This window comes from Mus musculus, chromosome 12 (assembly GCF_000001635.26).
Source record: "Mus musculus strain C57BL/6J chromosome 12, GRCm38.p6 C57BL/6J".
Lineage (NCBI taxonomy): Eukaryota > Metazoa > Chordata > Mammalia > Rodentia > Muridae > Mus > Mus musculus.
The window spans coordinates 100,950,692-100,968,756 of record NC_000078.6 but is presented as its reverse complement, the minus strand read 5'-3'; the positions used below and the strand labels follow the sequence as shown (position 1 = coordinate 100,968,756).

The 18,065-nt window shown below is 51.2% G+C and overlaps 1 protein-coding gene across 5 annotated transcripts in view; it reads left to right on the top strand.

Annotated features, from left to right (window-relative positions):
* The window catches only part of Ccdc88c (coiled-coil domain containing 88C), a 117,833-nt gene that overhangs the window by 60,595 nt on the left and 39,173 nt on the right, over positions 1-18,065 (top strand). For all 5 annotated transcript variants that reach the window (XR_381542.4, XM_006516188.3, XM_011244166.3 and 2 more), the window contains 6 exons: positions 363-503; positions 765-949; positions 2,296-2,377; positions 2,660-2,818; positions 14,447-14,593; positions 15,326-15,470. Coding sequence is in view for 4 of the 5 variants with exons in the window: in XM_006516188.3 (XP_006516251.1) it covers positions 363-503; positions 765-949; positions 2,296-2,377; positions 2,660-2,818; positions 14,447-14,593; positions 15,326-15,470 (859 nt within the window). In the remaining variant the exon portion in view is untranslated. The remainder of the gene's footprint in view (positions 1-362; positions 504-764; positions 950-2,295; positions 2,378-2,659; positions 2,819-14,446; positions 14,594-15,325; positions 15,471-18,065) is intronic.

Below are 18,065 nucleotides of genomic sequence, written 5' to 3'. Positions count from 1 at the left end.
ATTTTATTTTAAGGAATAAGGTAAGGTCTAGTCCTCATCCTCCCACTGAGAGGCCGACCTTCTGTAGGTTGTAAGTAATTGCAGCTTAGGGCATCCCAGTGACTGTGTCATCCGAGGAAAGGAGAGGTGGCTTGAATTCATGGCTTCTAATCTGACTTATGGAGCCCTTCTGCTAGCCATGGGAAACTTATCAATGAGGGCCTAGTGATGTCTGGGAAGGAGGTTGCTGTCTTGGTATGGGAATGAGGTGTAGAGTGGGCTCTGGCCTCTGCCTGGGTCACACGCTACATGGCCCTGTGCATTCGGGAATACCAGGGCCAAGCACAGCAGCAGCCTCTGCAATACAGGCCATATTCCTACAGGTGACCCACAACCAGGAGAATGTGTTTGACCTGCAGTGGCTGGACTTGCCAGATGTGGCCCCAGAGGAGCTGGAGGCCCTCTCCAGAAACATGGTGTTCCACCTCCGCAGACTCATTGACGAGCGTGACGAGTGTACCGAGGTTCGCCTGTGGGGCAGCTGTAGCCGGCAGGATGGGTCCCCGAGGTGGCTGCTCCTCCAGCTCCTCCCTCTCTCTCTCTCTCTCTCTCTCTCTCTCTCTCTCTCTCTCTCTCTCTCTCTCTCTCTCTCTCTCCCTCTCCCCCTCCTGGTTCTCAGTCTCTTGTCTCAGTGGTTCTTCACCTAGTCAGGGTCTAGACCTTGCGCCAGTCCAGGGGACACTGGTGAGCTTGTGTGTGTCCCGTCTTATCCCTGTCTCATACAGCTGATCGTGGACCTGACACAAGAGAGGGACTACCTCCAGACACAGCAGCCTCCCAGCCCCGGCAAGTTCTCCAGCCCAGACTCCACACCAAGCCCCACCAGCAGCCTGTCCAGTGAAGACAAGCAGCACCTAGCCGTGGAGCTGGCTGACACCAAGGCCAGGCTGCGGCGTGTCAGGCAGGAGCTGTGAGTCTTCCTGCCTTTCCCGCTTCTTTGCGGCTTGGACCAAATACAGTCTTCTCGTGTCGTTGGCTTGCACGTGTGGTGGTGTGGGGTGGCTAGCTCTGCTGACATGCGGCTGGGAGGGCTGCTCTGAGCTCCTTGTGGCTGAAGGCGCATCACCAGCCCTCTGCAGGCCCGCACTTGTAGGGAGGGCTTTCTGATGCTCAGGCTCCAGCCAGACGGTCTATCGAAGCAGGGTGCTGTGCTGTGCTGTGCTGCGCTGCGCTGTGCTGTGCTGTGCTGTGCTGTGCTGTGCTGTGCAGGCTCAGTATAGGGCGGGTGAGCAGAGTGTTTTCTTGGCTCACTTGGGTCTTCTTTCCTGTTTTCTTGAATGTTACTTGTCCATCTGAGGAGTTGCTCAACCCTGGTTCTCCACATCTGGTCTCACAGAGTCATCTGTGAACTCTCTGTCTGTCTTGTACACTGTCTTAGTCAGGGTTTCTATTCCTGCACAAACATCATGACCAAGAAGCAAGTTGGGGGGGAAAGGGTTTATTCGGCTTACACTTCCATACTGCTGTTCATCACCAAGGAAGTCAGGACTGGAACTCAAGCAGGTCAGGAAGCAGGAGCTGATGCAGAGGCCATGGAGGGATGTTCTTTACTGGCTTGCTTCCCCTGGCTTGCTCAGCCTGCTCTCTTATAGAACCCAAGACTACCAGCCCAGAGATGGTCCCACCCACAAGGGGCCTTTCCCCCTTGATCACTAATTGAGAAAATGCCTTACAGATGGATCTCATGGAGGCATTTCCTCAACTGAAGCTCCTTTTTCTGTGATAACTCCAGCTTGTGTCAAGTTGACACACAAAACTAGCCAGTACAAACACTTAGGGACAACAGGTGATGATTAGACCCAGTGTAAGGGTACATGTTAGAAACCTAAGCCTTTGAGCTGGGAGATGGCTTAGTGGGTACAGAACTTGCAGAGTTTGGAACCCCCAACACCCACATAATAGCACATCTGTAGCCCTGCACTGGGAGACTGGGATAGAAAGATCCCCAGGGCTTGCTGGCTAGCTGGTCTAACTGAAATAGCAAGTTCCTCCTTCAGTGAGAAACCCCGCCTCAAGAAAAGTAACATGGAGGGCATAAAGAAGAACATGGACCATCAAATGTCTAGGTTATACGTGCACTTGCACACACCCCGGTTATCACACACACAGACACAAGGGTCCGGAACATTTTCACAGGCTCCCAGAAGCCTGTGTGTCCTCCTTTCTCCTCTGTGGTCCTAGACGTAAGTAGCAGCCTGTTCCCAGAGCCTGCCAAGGAGTATCCTCCCCCTCACAATCTCCTAATCACCCGTGCAGGGAGGAGAAGACGGAGCAGCTTGCAGACACCAGGCACGAGGTGGATCAGCTGGTCCTGGAGCTTCAGAAGGCCAAGCAAGATGTGAGTACAAGGCCTGGGCCTGCACGCCCAGGGCCTGAGTCTGGGCTTCCCCAGTAACTGGCCCCAGGGGATCAGGAATGTTACATGGAACTGGTCCACCAAAGCTGGGCAGAGTTGTTGTCGGGAGAGCATCCTCAGGGTGCCAACCATGTCTCTTAGTGTGGGGAGGCACGGACACGTTACTCCTGAGCTACCAGGAGACCCCACACTGTAGAAATCGACCCTTTCTTCCTCCTCAAATGGGCGCCTTAATCTGGGTTTCCACCTTCTCCACTCTGACAGAATATTCAGCTTGCAGCTGATGCGCGGTCAGCCCGGGCCTATCGGGATGAGCTGGACTCGCTGAGGGAAAAGGCGAACCGTGTAGAGAGGCTGGAGATGGATCTGGTACGCTGCAAGGAGAAGCTGCACGACGTGGACTTCTACAAGGCTCGCATGGAGGTAATTGGCCACCCCTCAAGATGGAGGTGGCCGGGCAGGCTTCCATACACCGCTGCTGGACTCAGCCTCCGAAGCATGCGTCCTTGGAGGATCTGAGGGGAGGGAGATCCATACTGAAGCAGCTGCTTCCTTTAGCCCTCCTGGGTCTCCCTCTAGCCCTTCTCGTGTCTCCAGATGTCAGACGCGCCAGGGGGAGTAGAGGTGGCTGATAAAGGGCAGTGATGCTTCTTAGAGTTTGTCTTTCTCCTACTTCATGTCTATCTGAGGGTTTCTACTGCTGTGATAAGCACCATGACCAAAAGAAACTTTGGGAGGGAAGGGTTTATTTCATACTGCAGCTTGTAGTTCATCGTGGGCAGAACCTAGATGCAGGAGCTGATGGAGAGGCTGTGGGAGAGTGCTCCTTCCTGGCTTGCTCAGCTCAGGCATAGCACCACCTACAATGGGGCCCAACCCTCCCATATCAATCTCTAAGAAAATGCACGCTGCCCTCGCCTTCTTGCCAGTCACTCAGAGGCATTTTCTCACTTGAGAGTCTGTCTTCCCAAATGACTCTAGCTTGGAGGTGTGCCTGGCATGGAATGAGAACTGTGTGTGTGTGTGTGTGTGTGTGTGTGTGTGTGTGTGTGTGTGTGTGTGTGTGTGTCTTTCTGGTTTCTGGGTTATATGGCTATGTTCGCCAGGCTGCTTCCCACCTCACTATAGGGATGCTGTGACATCAGATGTGTGCCATCACATCAGGCTTTCACAAATTTTTTAAAAGATTAACCTTACTTTTAATACGTGTATGTAGGTGGGAACCATGTGCATATATGTACAGTGGTGTGTATGTTGGCAGGGACTGTGTGCATGTGTGTGCAGATGCCCACAGAGACTGAGGTTAAAGGTGGTTGTGATCTGCTCGATACATAGGTGCTGGGAACTAAACTTGGGTCCTGCAAAAGCAGAAAGCAGTGTTAACCACTGAGCTACCTCTCCACCCCCTTGCGTCTAGTTTTGTTTTGTTTTGTTTTGTTTGTTTGTTTGTTTGTTTGTTTGTTTTTAAGGCAGGGTTTCTCTGATAGCCTTGGCTGTCCTGGAACTCAACTCTGTAGACCAGGCTGGCCTTGAACTCAGAAATCTGCCTGCCTCTGCCTCCCAAGTGCTGGGATTAAAGGCGTGCGCCACCACTGCCTGGCTGAGTCTAGTTTTTGATGTGGATTCTAGGGATTCAACTCGAGTTGTCAACCTTATATAGCGAATGGTTTTATGCCCCAGGCTATCTGTCTCTCGTGTGTGTGTGTGTGTGTGTGTGTGTGTGTGTGTGTGTGTGTGTGTGTGTGTGTGTGTTTTGAGATTGGGTTTTGCTTTTCTGCCCACACTGACCTTGAATTCCTGGGCTTCAGTATCTTTCCTCAGCCTTCTTAGTGCTTGGGCTATAGGTACACGCCACCAAGCCCAGCTCAAGACTTAACATTAAATCCTGTGTAGATTACTGGTCAAGCCAGGTGAACAAATCAAGGGTAGAGCCAGGGGAGGTCACTGATGCCCTGATGGTGCTCTGCGATGTCTTTGCAAATGAAGACCCCCTTTGCTGGCTGAAGGTCTGTGAATTTTGCCCCCTCCCCTCTTTGGGCAGTGACACTAAGTGACTGCTTGGAAGAGCACTCATCAAGGGCACTTATTTGCTGTAAGAAACCCCAGTGTTTCTTCCTGGTTGCCTGGTAGCTCCTGGGGTGACTGAGCACAGGTCTAGGCACCCTGTCCTCCCTGCGGTGGGACTTGGCTCTCCTGCTGCCACACTCACCCTCCGGCTGTAGCCATGGCTGATGAGATAAGCTCTAGAGGATACGGCTGAACAGTGTTTCTCAGGGCACTCGGCGGTGTCCCCATGAGGAATGTGAGTGGCTGGGTGACTCACTTTGCTCCCTGCTAAAAAGACATCTTGGCCAGCACTCGGGAGGCAGAGGCAGGCGGATTTCTGAGTTCGAGGCCAGCCTGGTCTACAAAGTGAGTGCCAGGACAGCCAGGGCTACACAGAGAAACCCTGTCTCGAAAAAACAAAACAAAAACAAAACAAAACAAAAAAAAAACAAAAAAGACATCTTGGATTCTGGGCATGGAGCTGGGAGCCCAGGCCCCTCTTTGTCTTGGGAACAGCTTCATGGCTGACTTAGGAAGTGTGTTGTCCAGCCTGAAGAAGGGCTGTAGGTGGAGAGAGTGCACCGGTTGGGCTTTGATGCTTATTCAAATGTCACCGCTGGAGCCTCAGGCGTGGTCTGGTACAGTTTCAAACACTGCTGCCTCAGCAGGTGCCCCTGAAGTTGGACCTCAAAAGGTACCCATACAGGGTCAGGAGTACAGTGTGATGGCCAGGACTCACCCCAGTACTCTGTTTCCCAGAGGTGGGCGGCTCCCTAGATCCAGACTTCATGTTCATTCCAAGATTGTCTCAACCTTCTCCCTCCATGCAGATAAGCTACTGTGCTAGGAACTGCTGCTGCTGCGGTGGTGGTGGTGGTGGTGGTGCTGCTGCTGCTGCTGCTGAGATGATGGTGATGGTGATGATGGTGATGGTGGTGATGATGATGATGTAGTAGGAGTTGTGTTCTCTGAACAAGGAATTTCTCAGCTTTGAAAAAGGTTTGCAGGGAGACTCTTTTCCCACCTATCATGTCAATATCTGACTCAGTTCAGGACAGCGACACATTTTATAATACTAGTTTCATAGTAGGTTATCATGAAGTAAGTAGTTCTTTGGGTTTCTCCTTCATTCTGCTAATAGTAAGAAAGGATATATTTGTCTACATGAGACCTTTCAGAGCAGGAGATGATAACATGCATGGTTTGCAGACACTGGGGTCAGAGCTACCCGATAAATTGGGCCTGAGAGGAGAAGCAGGAATATGGCCTCTGGACCCGGGTAATGATGGAGCACACAGTACCTGGATGTTCCTCCTTGTATTGAAGAATTCCCAACAGCCGTGTGGGCTGCCCCTGGAGACTGTGTAGAACAGTTATGACACCTTTGCCCTCTCCATACTTGGAACACTTTGGTGTGGCATGGGATTGACTTTGCTGCTGTGGTGATGTTGACGGAGCAGTGTGGAGACCGTCATGGGAGTGGCAGGGACACCGTCAGTCCCCTCTGAAAGCTCCCTGTCGTCTGAGAAGCAGGTGAGCAAGCCTGCAGCTAGGACGTGATATCCACGTGTTCGGCAGGAACCCCACAGGAGGGCCCCTCCCTCAGAGCGTGGCGAGGGACCAGGAATGCTTTCCTGAGGAGGCCACTGTGAGAAAGAGGAGCCTGATGGCAGGGAGCAGCTACAGGCTGGGAGCACCACCGTGCAGAGGAGGGATCACATGCTGGGAAGCTGGGGAAAGCAGTCAACACGGCAGTCAGTGGGGCGAGGTCAGGACTACGCCATCCTGGTATGGCCATGGTAGACAGTGCAAGTGAATTTGGAGGGCTTTGAGGCCCAGCCAGCCAGTGTATACAGAGTGTACCATCTTCATTCAGGGTCTGCTGAGTGGAATGTGGTGTATATCTCAGAAGCTCCTTCGGGCTGGCACTCAAGCCTGTCTCCCTACTTCCCTGAGCCCAGCCAGGAAGGCCTTTCTGGAAAGGACCTTGGCTTACGTTGCTGGTGGATATATGTTCTTAGCAACTGGAACGGTCCTGGGCCCAGCCAGGGACTGGGGAATCATGCTTACTGGATTCTCTCGGGGCTGCATTGTAGATCTGGTGACTGCTGCGCATCTTTTAGATACAGGCTGCCCCCAGCCACCACTGGCCTGTGCACACAGTGTTCATTCAAGGGGAGTAAGTTGCCACTAACTTCAAGTGCAGCCCAGAATGCTTGGGTAGCTTGCTTTGCCTGAAGATCCTGGTGTTGTCTGTGCCTATAGAGATTAGGATAATTGTTCTACCATCAGAGGGCTGGGCCTGAGCCTGTAAGCACCTCTTAGTGTTGAGTGTCTTCTTGTCAGGGGCCCAGTGCTGTCTTAATGCACAGTTGATTTTGATGGGTCTGAGTTTATTTTTACTTAATTATATCTAACTGAATGTAAAAATCAGAATTTTTGAAAGTATTATGATAATGCATTTTTCCAAGGGTTGTAATAATACATTTTCCCCATGAGTTCCTTAAGAATCATTTTTTTATTAACTAAGTTGATTTTCTCCTATTTCAACCATGCATGCAATGCATGCTACTCACACCCCAGCTGGACTTCCCAACAAGTCCCTGTTCCATGTTCATGTTACCATGCTTTATTTTGGGGCCACAGAGGTTAGCCAAGGCTGCCTGCGTGACCGTGAGTGTGGAACTGGCCACTGCAGCTGGTTGGCTAAGGCACGGACTCTCCTCCCTGGTATCCATCAGTAACTAGTAGTTCTCCAGGGAGAGGTAAGAATTGCTTCTAAGCCATCAAACCAATGCCTTGGAGAGTGTGTAGATTGCAGCTGACCCGTGGGAGTCCTAACGTTAGAGAAGGCACAAGTGCAAGGTGTAGCGTCTAGAAGTAAAAACGAGGAGTTAGAGCAGAGGGCAGATGCTTAGTCATGAGATGAAGTAAGTATGCTGAAATGTTCATCATAGAATCTGGGAGGTGTGTGTAGAGGTGTAGACCATTGTAATTTTGACTTTTCAGTACATTTTATATTTTTTTATAACCAAATATTAGTGATAGAAGAGACAGGGTAAGCTGAGTGGGTGTGGCAGCACATGCCTGTGTGGGTGTACATACCCATGGGGGGGGGGTCACATACTGGTTGTGGGCGGGGGTGGGGGGACGCCGGGGACGACATACCCGCAGCCTCATCACTTGGGAGGTAGGGGCAGGAGGATCAGGAGTCATTCCTGGCTGCACAGTAAGTCTGAGGCCAGCCTGTATACAAGACCTTGTCTCAAACAATTAAAAAGAGGAACTACATAGACAGCAGAGTCTGAGACCATCCTTGAGTGAGGACAGCTGCTGTCCAAGCGTGAGGACCCGGGTTCAGATCCCCAGTGCCCGCATAATGTGACCTCTGGCCTTTAAGCCCAGTGATGGGCGAGGAGTGCAGACACGAGCAATGACGGGGTTTGTTGGTTAGAGAAATCGTGCCCTCCAGGTTCAGTGGGAGGTTTGAAGCTATGAAACACCTTCCTTCCCTGACTCTCAGCTGTTCATTTCTCAAGCTGGCTGTAGTCTGAATCAGCCTTGAGGTCTGTTATAACCGCACCTTCCAGGTGGTTAAGAGCCCGGGCTTCTCTTCAGGTCCTAGGTTTGATTCCTAGCACCCACATCACAGCTGTCTTAACCCCAGTCCCAGAGGATCCCGTGCCCTCTTCTGGACACTCTGGGCGTCATGCACAGGAAGCGCAGGTACACATGCAGGCAAAACACCCGTATGTATAAAAAAGACATGCATGAAAGGTGAGGGTTGGTGATGGCTCAGTAGTCTAGCTACGTAATCGGGAGGGCCTGAGCTCACAATGCTCCGCAGTCCCAGCGCTCTGGTCTGGGTATAGGAGCAGACCCCTGGGGCTGGCTGGCCTGCCGGTGAGTCTATCTAGTCAGTGAGCCTTTTAAATAAAGTAGAAAGGAGTGGAGAAGTTCCTTAGCACCATCTCTGGCCTTGGAGACAAACGGGTTTGCACTGCCCAACACACACACCCACGCGCGCGCGCGCACACACGCACACAGACAGACAGACAGACAGACAGACACAGAGAGATGTGTGTGAGTAGATTTAAATTCCTGTATTCCTGAGTCCCTGAGGAGCAGCCTCAGAAGTCTGTGTGTCGGTGTTTGGTGCTTCTGCACGCCTGTACTGGTGCACCCTCGCCAGTTTCAAGCAGGGTTTTACAAGTGTAGCCTGGACTGGATCCTTCTCTCTCAGCCTCCTGAGATGTTAGGATTACACACTACTGTTAATCAGGGTTAGGGTAAGGGTTACAGATTCATTCATGAGAGAAAGACCAATTCTACCATTTTGAGCCAAACTTGAAGCAAGTTTTATTAAATACTGCCCACAATGGGCTTTCGTCAGGACAATTCCCTGGAATCCCCGATTAAGTGACCTCAAGACACATTTTGCAGGCACTTTTTAAAACAAACCACAGGCCACGGTACTTTCCCACGAGGCTTTGTTTTTTTGTTTGTTTTGCTTTTTTCAAGAAAGAATTGTAACACCCAGCATTCTAGAGAGTTCGCATGTTCCTTGGATGGGTGAGGCTTCCAGGTTAGTTTCAGGTTCACACTACCACACGTGCTTTCCGACTGAGGTCTTGGATGCAGGGTGCTCACCTTCACAGGTGAGAACTACAGAACCCAGTACCTGTCCGTGGTCAGAGGCTGGGTTCTGTCTGTGTGGGCTTCCACCTCACAAGCTAGCAGACAAGATCCGTGGGAACCACAGCATGAAGTGAAGGAAACTATTACCATGCAGGGGAGCGTGCAGGGGAGAGAGAAGCTTATGGTTCATGCTCCCTGGGACTGGAGGAAGCCTAGTTACAGTGCTCACCCAAGCAGCTCAACCAAGATTCAGATAAGAGAGACAATCTGGCTATGGCTTCTAGTCAGCCAGCCACATTTGTGACACTTCTGAGTAACCGTGCTGGGGCTGGGTGACACAGACATTCTGTCTGACCTGGAACGCACCAGTTTGGATCCCCAGAGGAAGAGTGTGGCAGTGCCAGGTGGGAGGAGGAGATAAAGGAAGAGCTTGGGTGCACAGGCAGCTTTCCTACCACAAACTTACAGTTTGTTTTTAAACTCCAACAGCTTTTCCCTGGCTCCTGGTCCAGTTCTCAGAAGGGTTGAAACCGGTTAGCAGGGAACAGGGTAACCACCCAGAGACAGGAGGAACTGGGGAGTGGGCACACAGCCAGCCTGAGTGACATCCCTTTAAAAACATTGCGATTGGCTTTCTAAGGCTAAAGGCAGATGCCCAGATGCTGGGTGCCTCCCGGGCATAGTGGCAATGGTCCCCCCCTGTAGTGTGCAGACCAACAGCTTCCTAAGAAGTGCTAGTTTCAGGCTAATCAGAGGGGCTGAGACACAGCAGTACGCTATCCTGCCAAATGTGGGGCAAGTCTTGTCCTGTTAGGAAAGGAGGGGCGTGGCCTGGCCTGGCCTGGCCTCCCTGGCACAGAGGCATGCCTACAGCGAGCTTATCCTAGCCAGCCTTTCTCTGTAGGGAACCCCTGAATGGAGATAAAGCGCTCTGGAACAGGTCCTGCAGGGAAGAGGCAGCCAGAGAGATGGGTGGGTCGCTGGCAAGGCCCCGATCTTAGGAACCAGGTTAGTGATCAGGCCCATCGTGTTTCGTACCTAACATCCCCCATTCCAAGATCACACCCCTAAGATAACAGCAAAAGAGACTCTGTGGTGGCTCCAGGCCAACTCACTATCCTGTACCGTGAGGTTCCTGGATGTGCTTGTTAACCTTCGCTGGGTGATGCTTGGGGCTCACTGATGATAAGTACCCAGTGCCTTGAGCGTCGGATCCCTCTCAGAGCTGCATCCCATTGCAGTCTTAGTTAATGTGTCCAGAATCGTTGTCTGCCTTCCATAGCAGCCTGTGGTCACTGTGGAGCCAGTTGTTTCCTTGCACTTGGTACTTAAGCCCAAGCAGCAGTTCACCTCCCTGTTGTCTCCTCACCTCCCAACCCCTCCCCATGTGGGTCAGGCTCCAGGGCTAACCCTCCTGTGAGCTCAGGCCCCCACCTCCTGGCATGCTGCCTGTGCATTACTCTCTGCTGCCTCCTGCTGGCTTGCTCTGGTTACTCCAGCGTCTACGCACAGACGCCCTCCCTGAATCTAAGCTGGCTGTGGTGTTCGGTTCCCTGGCCTTCTCCAGTGGTCCAATACCCCTCCATCGTTGGGGTGACATGATGCTCTTCCCCTTGTCTGGCACTCAGTGATGCACCCCACACCCTGTGCCCCAGACCTCTGCATCTTTGCACAAGCCCTTCCCAGGCTGCCTGCCTCTCCTTGTTCATTCAGAGTTGTCAGCTTCGGGCCAGAACAGGGCTGAGTCTGTGAGCTTAGCGGGTCATGCCCCCAATCTCACATCTCACAGTTCTTTTTATAAGCCTGCCTCCGATGGAGGGGTCGGGGTAGTGTGTCAAGTACAGTATCACCGTGATGTATATTTCTGTCTGTTTCCTGACCAGACTGTGAGCCTGAGAAGATAGTCTGTGTCATACTGCGCCTCTGTGCCAGTGAGCTTCTCTACTCTGAAGCCAGTTCACTGTAGTCTCTAGATTAAGTCCAGCCCACCATCGGCTTTTATGGGTGAAGTTTTATTGGAACATGATGCCTCATCCCTACCTCCAACAGAGAGCATTTCTCTCTGGTCCCTTACAGAACAGGGACACAGTGAAGCCTTTAGGTGGGCAGTAGTAGCTGTAGAGCCCAAACTCTGCTTAGCTCTGGGCCCCCCACAGTGACCCTGTGAGGGTAGCAGCCTCCTTTCTTCAAACAAGAAAAGGCATCACAGTTGCTAAGCAAGTGGTCTGGAATCGGAATGTGTCTGGCAGTCTCCAGAGCCCTGCCCAGCTGCCAGAGAATGAGGAGAGCCTTGACCATAAGGGGAAAAGGGGGCATAGCGTGGTACAGGAGAACTGGGGGTGCTGTGGAGGGACCCCAGCCTCCCACCGTTCATGCACAGCTAAGCATCATGTCTCAAGTGAGGAATGTAAAATTCCAGGGGGCTTGCTGAGGGGGACTCAGGTGCTGAGTGGGCAGTCTTCTGTTCTGCCTTGGGACTTCAGCCCTGTTGCTTCTGGGGACTGTGTTGAGATCTGTCAAGTTGGAACAGGACAGAGGGGCTCTTTGGTTTCTGATCTGGCCCTGCATTTCTTCAGGTCAAGTCATGTTGCAGGCAGACAGACAGGCAGGCCTTGAGGGTGGAGTGCATCCTGCCCTTTACTCTCGGTGGCACTGGAACTTACAAGTGAGGCATGGCGTGAGGCATTGTCCTTTCTGGAGCCAGGGCAGGAAGGAGCAAGAGGCCTGTTGCTATGGCCCCAGCGGCCCAGCTCTTGCTTCCCCCAACACCCGTGGGTTTTCTGTTGCAGTGGACACTAGGAGCTATTGTGTGTTGTGATCCCAAGCTCACTGGGAAGGAGAGTGTTTATTTGACTCCACATCCCCTCTGGTGTTTGCTGTTTATGTGTGTGTGTGTTGGGGGGGTGGATGTCAAGAGGTACTCCTGGAAACCAGTTATTTTATTGTTGTTCTTTGCTTTTGTTTTTCCAGTGTTAGGGCCAGAACTCAGGCCTTCATGTAAGCATTCGCTGCTCAGCAACACCCCCAGGCCCTTGCAGAGCACTTTGTTGATAAGGGAGCTGTTTTATGGATGATTCTTGGGATTAACTTTGTTCCTCACAGGTGTGAAGTGTTTGTGCCTGGCCAGCTGGCGATTCCAGACAATGCGTGCTGAGAGTTGTACACACGTTGTTAGCCACATTTTCAGTGAGGTAGAGTTATCCAGCCTGAGAGGCCATACAGCTAGAGCTTGTGGCCCACTAGCTCCCTGCATCTCTCTTTCTTTCTCTTTCTCTCTCAAGTTACAGTGGCAGATCAGAAAAGGACTCTCAAATTACTTAGGAATAGGTTCTCCAGTCTAACCTCTGGCTGTATAAACACCCCAGCTGTTGACTGGGTGGGGTTGGGCTTGATAACTGCCTTCTGGTTGGGGCAGATAGATATGCCAGCCTCAGACAGCTGCCCAGAGCAATGGAGTCAGCCCTCTCAACCCTGCAGACCACTAGTGGAACTTTTGGTCTGCTAGAACTTGAACATAGCATCCTTCGGGGCTGCTCTCTTGTGAAGTGGTTGATGTGTGAGGTAAAGTGGGTTATGTCTGTTATCTAATAAGGTGGACATTGAGACCACCAACACACAGTACGGAAAGAGCTTAGAGATGATTCTGTTGGGTGCTGTCTCTGCCTGTCAGGATATCTGAGTCCTTAAAGGGACAGGACATTCTCCTTGCACTGAAGTGTAACAGTCCTGTCCCAAAGAGTTCCAAGGGTGGAGACAGGACAGCCACCATTACCATAGGGGAAGGAACAGGGAAGGATAGAAATCCAGAAATACCTGATCTAGTGAATAGGTCAAAGGAGACTACCAAGTCCCCAGAGGGAGTCATTCAGGATGGGTTTTGAAGACCGAGTAGGAGCTCACAGTATGCCTAAAGAGTGGAAGCTGCCCTGTGGTTGCTTACTGAGTAAGAGGAGCGAGAGGCTGGAAGTGCTGGTGGGTAGACCTTATTAGACACAGGGTAGATAATGACCACAAAAATGAACTGGATCCTTGCTGATTTGAGGAAACCCCACCCTACCCCCATTTTTCTGTCTTAATGTCATTAGAGGCAGTCTGGGCCTCTTATTAACCTGAGGGCCGTGGAGAAAAGACAAAATCCAAGCTCTCCATCCTGAGAGAGAACCTCAGCCTCAGCCCTCAGCAGGTCTGTGACTTTGGGCACATTCCTTACTGTACTTGAGCTGGTCCGTCATATGTAGGGGGCACTGACTCTGATCTGCCTCCCCTCCAAAGGATGCTGTGAGGAGTAGGTAAGGCTAGACCAGCCATAGTACTGTGGTCTTTGAAGACGGAGTCTCTCGAGGCTCATGGGAGAGCCGAGAGTCAGTGAGCTGCTTCCACAGGGCCAGCTTTGATGAAGCCCATGTCTGTGAGCACTTCCCTGTACCAGAAAGCTTGGATCCAGGCCCGTGTGGGAGAGTGAGCACTTGGTGGGAAAGAGGAAGCTCCAGCCGTGGTCCTTGTTGCAGTCCATGAGTGGGACAAGTCTTGGTGATCTTTCCCACCAAGGAAGGTGGCAGTTCCTGGTGTGCATACTTTATAAGCCATGAAGGCATGTGAGAGGTAATGCAAGTCTGTCTGTCCATCCTGGACACACACATGCATACCTCACACACACTGAGGATACTAAGCATTGCTGGGAAGGACTTGTGGGATTTGAGAAGCTCAGACAAGGTCTGACAGGCATGTCACACAGGCTGGCCTCTTTCTGTGCTGCTAGCAGAAGCCACAGTCTCCGACGCACCTGACTGTGGGGTTCATATCTGCCTGCCCTGCTCTGCTGGGACAGGGCCATTGTAAAGACTTCCTTATCTGGCATAAATCCTGAATTGAGAGGATCTGCCTTAGTCCTGGGCTCCCTCCCCTCTGTGGACTCTCAGCCACCCCATTCCCCCTTTTTAAAGGAAACTGAGGCACTGTCACCAGAGTCCACTTTCCCACTGGGTTCCAAGTGTAGGATCATCTGGCTTGTGGAAGACCTCAAGGAAGGGTTGCCTTTTCAAAGCCATCCGTCCCTTGTTTACTGTACTCAGGAGCAAACCCAGGACCTTGTGCATATGAGGCAATCACCTTACCACTGATGCACACCCCAGAACCACTGAATATTTTTTCGAGTCTTGAATTTTTCTTTGAGAGCCCACATGCCTGGCCTCCAGGGCACAGGTGAGGGTGACAAGAACTGAACTCAGGGCATCCTGCCGAGTGTTCCTGGGCTGGCTGCTTGGCTCCAGGGTCCTGAAAGTGCTTTGTTTAGAAGTCCTGTGGTCGGTCGGTCGTGACCCTGGCCTTTTATCTGATGGCTCTCCTGTTGGGTTTGCTCTTCCTTAGGAGCTGAGGGAAGACAATATCATCTTAATCGAGACCAAAGCCATGTTGGAGGAACAACTGACTGCCTCCCGGGCTCGCAGTGATAAAGTCCACGAGCTGGAGAAAGAGAACCTACAGCTAAAATCTAAACTCCATGACTTGGAACTGGTATTAACGGGCAGGGTGCAATGGGTGGCGTTGGGGGAGGGGCGGGACTATCGGTGGAGGCAGGGCATGTGGGAAAGGGCAGGCTCTTCTGATGTGTCAGCTGCAGCTTGTTGACTGAAAGAAGCACCTACTATCTCAGTGGCTTGAGTGGGCACTTAACTGTCCTTGACACTTGTGGGACCTGACTTTTATGTTGCCTCTGCAAAAGTAACCACTCTTCTGCAAGGGTGAACACAGGTGTGTCCTTTTCAAGGGGTCCTCAGTGGCTCTCATGTTGAGCATTGGCATGCCATACCTATCACAGCACTTGAAGCTGCAGAGACCTACTTAGAACCAACAAGTACCCATCACCAGAGCGCCTGTCTCAGCACAGTGTTCCTTGTGTCCCTATGCTCAGAGAGTGTTCACTGAGACCTCAGACTTCCTTTTTTTTTTTTTTGGTTTTTTGAGACAGGGTGTCTCTGTATAGCCCTGGCTGTCCTGGAACTCACTCTGTAGACCAGGCTGGCCTCGAACTCAGAAATCCACCTGCCTCTGCCTCCCAAGTGCTGGGATTAAAGGCGTGTGCCACCACGCCCGGCTCCAGGACTTCCTTCTTGACCTAAGTAGAAATGTTATAGCTCTCTCTCTGTCTGGCAGGAAGCATGCTGTCACCTGCAGAGGAGAGAGGAGATACTGCGCGTCTGAGGCCAGTCAGACCCGTCCTCACACTTTTCCCTCTTTCTGCCCTAGGATCGGGATGCAGACAAGAAACAAATTGAGAAGCTGCTGGAAGAATACATGGTTCTGGAGATGGCTCAGAAGCAGAGCATGAAAGAGTCGGCCCACCTTGGCTGGGAACTGGAGCAGCTGTCCAAGAACGCAGACTTGTCCGACGGTAGGCAGCGCCTGTGCCCGGGGTCCAGCCCCGTCTCAGCCACTGCTGCTTACCCCGGAGCTGAGCCTTTGGCTCCGAGTCTTCCTAGCAACCCACCCACATTTACACAACTAAATGTGATTTCCTCAAGTGCCATTTGGAGCTGTTTCATTATAGCTCTCCCCAGGGGAAATGTAAGTGGCCTGGCAGCCCCAATGTCTGGAAGTAAACTACAAATGAAGTGTTGGGATTTCTTGGTTTCCCATATGCACTCTCAGGAGCTTCCAGATCACAGCTCTCTTCGCGATGACAGAAAGCCCTGACACCAGGAAGTGTCCCCAGTGGTCACTAATCCTTATTATAAATGTACCCCGGACATTATTTGCGCTGTTCATTTACATAATTGGGCAGGATGGCTGCTGCTTATCCCATCTCCCTGGTGGCAATGCTAAGTGGTGGCGGCTGCTCCCCAGTCCCAGGCTCTTTATGGATCTTCCCTGCTGGGGGGGGGGGGGGGGGGAGTCCTCCTTCCTGGCAAGTGCTGCTGCCCTCTGCTGGTACCCTGAGATAAGGTGTCCATTATGGGAAGGGTGTGGGACCCCAGTCAGCACTGCAGCAGGAAGCTCCAGAGCCCAACAAACAATAAGCCAATTCCTGTGTTTGAAAATAGCCTTGTTCACCTTTCCCATGCACCCGATGGCAAGTTAGTGTTGACTTAGCACTTTAGAGAGCCGGTGGGGGCGGTTGGCTTATTGTAGGTTTGAAAGATGCTGATAAAAGGTCCCTGAGAATACTGCCAAGGTTATTTCTTCCAGTGCTCTTACCAGCTCTGAACTTGAAAGGATTGAGTTAACTTGTGTCTGTGGACACTGAGTTGTGTCTGCTTTGGTGCCTGTGTACTGAGCTGAGTGAGGCGACTGGGAGCCACACCGGGTGGGAAAAGCATTGTCTCTCCTGTGAAGTTTCAAGTCTGCCCCCTGGTGGGCTGGAGAAGCAGTTCACACCCTCAGGGCCTGCTTCAAAGGCCCGAACAGTTCACACTGCTTGGTATAGTTTATGAACCCGTTAAGGTTCAGACATGGACATGTTTTATTTATTCTATTATTATTGTTATAAAATTTCATTTATTTATATGTGTATGCGTATGCGGAAGTCAGGAGAATTTGTGGGAATTGGTTCTTCCTTCACCATGTGGTGCTGGGCTCAGACCCAGGTCATCAGGTTGTGTGACATCCATGCCTTTTGACTCACTGGTCACATGACTTATGTGTTTGTTTTGGCCACGTATATAGTCTAGAGGGTCTTGGATCTCTTGGAACTGGAGCTACGACTATGAGCTGCCATGTGAGTGTTGCGAACTGAACGCAGGTCCTCAAGAACAGCCAGTGCTCCTAACTGCTGAGCCGTCTCTCTGGGCTAGTGACTTATTCTTAATGATAGTGTTGGTTAGTCTCACTATGCTGCCCAGACAGGCTTCAAACTCCTGGGCTCAGGTGATCTCCTGCCCCATTCTCCTGAATAGCTAGGGTTGAGCTGTGCCTGCCTCTAATGTTTCAGATTGTTCTTCTTGGATGGAGGATTGAAGTCAGTGCCTCGAACATACTGAGCGCACCCCTTACCACTGAGCAGCGCCTATGGCCTCTCAGAAAGACTTGGAAAGGCCTGGCCTAAGGAGCAGGTTTCGTGCTTGTTAGCCGAGTAACCTGGAGTGATACCAAGCCCTTAAACTGTAGCTTGCATCATCATGCCGAGTGGACATGTGAGGAGACAGGCTTTAGCCTTACCTGGCCTCATTTATGTTGTTGTGAGTCTTGGTTGCTGGGTGGTCTGATGAGTAAGCCTTTGTGCTCAGCGTGGAGCTTGCTTTAGTTAGTGGCAAGCCACTTGCTATTGGTACCGTTGTTAAGCTGTAGGAACGTGAATATTATTCTGTCCCAAGTCTCGGTATGGAAGAATGAGAAAGATGGACCCTGCTGATGGTGGCCAAGCCGTGCATGTCCCTAGTGCCGTGGTGGTGAACCTTTAAAAATGCCGAACATGAGGCCAGTGAGACAGCTCAGCAGGTAAAGCTGTGTGCTGCCAAGCCTGATAACCTGAATTCGATGCCTAGGAAGAGAGGCAACTCCTACAACTTGTCCTCTGTGTCCACGTGCGTGCGCGCACACACACTAAAATATTAAAAACATATAAAATGGTAAATTTATATAGATTTCACCATTATCAAAATGACCTCCACACATATGTTGCAGAAATATGTCCAAATGGCCACAGGTTGAGTTAGTGAACTTTTATTTTAGGATAAGGGACTTTATACTTAGGTTCTTTTTTTTTTAATTATTTTTTAATTAATTAAAATATAATTAGATCATTTCCTCCCTTTGGTTTTCCCCTTTGGTTTCCTCTCTCCAACTCTTCTTATGCATCCCCTTGCTTTCTTTCAAATTTATGGCCTCTTTCTTTAACTGTTGTTTTACACACACACACTCACACACAGAGCTAAATATATAAGCGCACTCTACCTTGTCCACACACTGTTGCTTGTTTGTGTGTTTGTTGGAGTTCTTCCTTGGAGACGGCTCTTTCTCCTGCTTTCAGCTCCCCTTAGTTGCCTGTAGT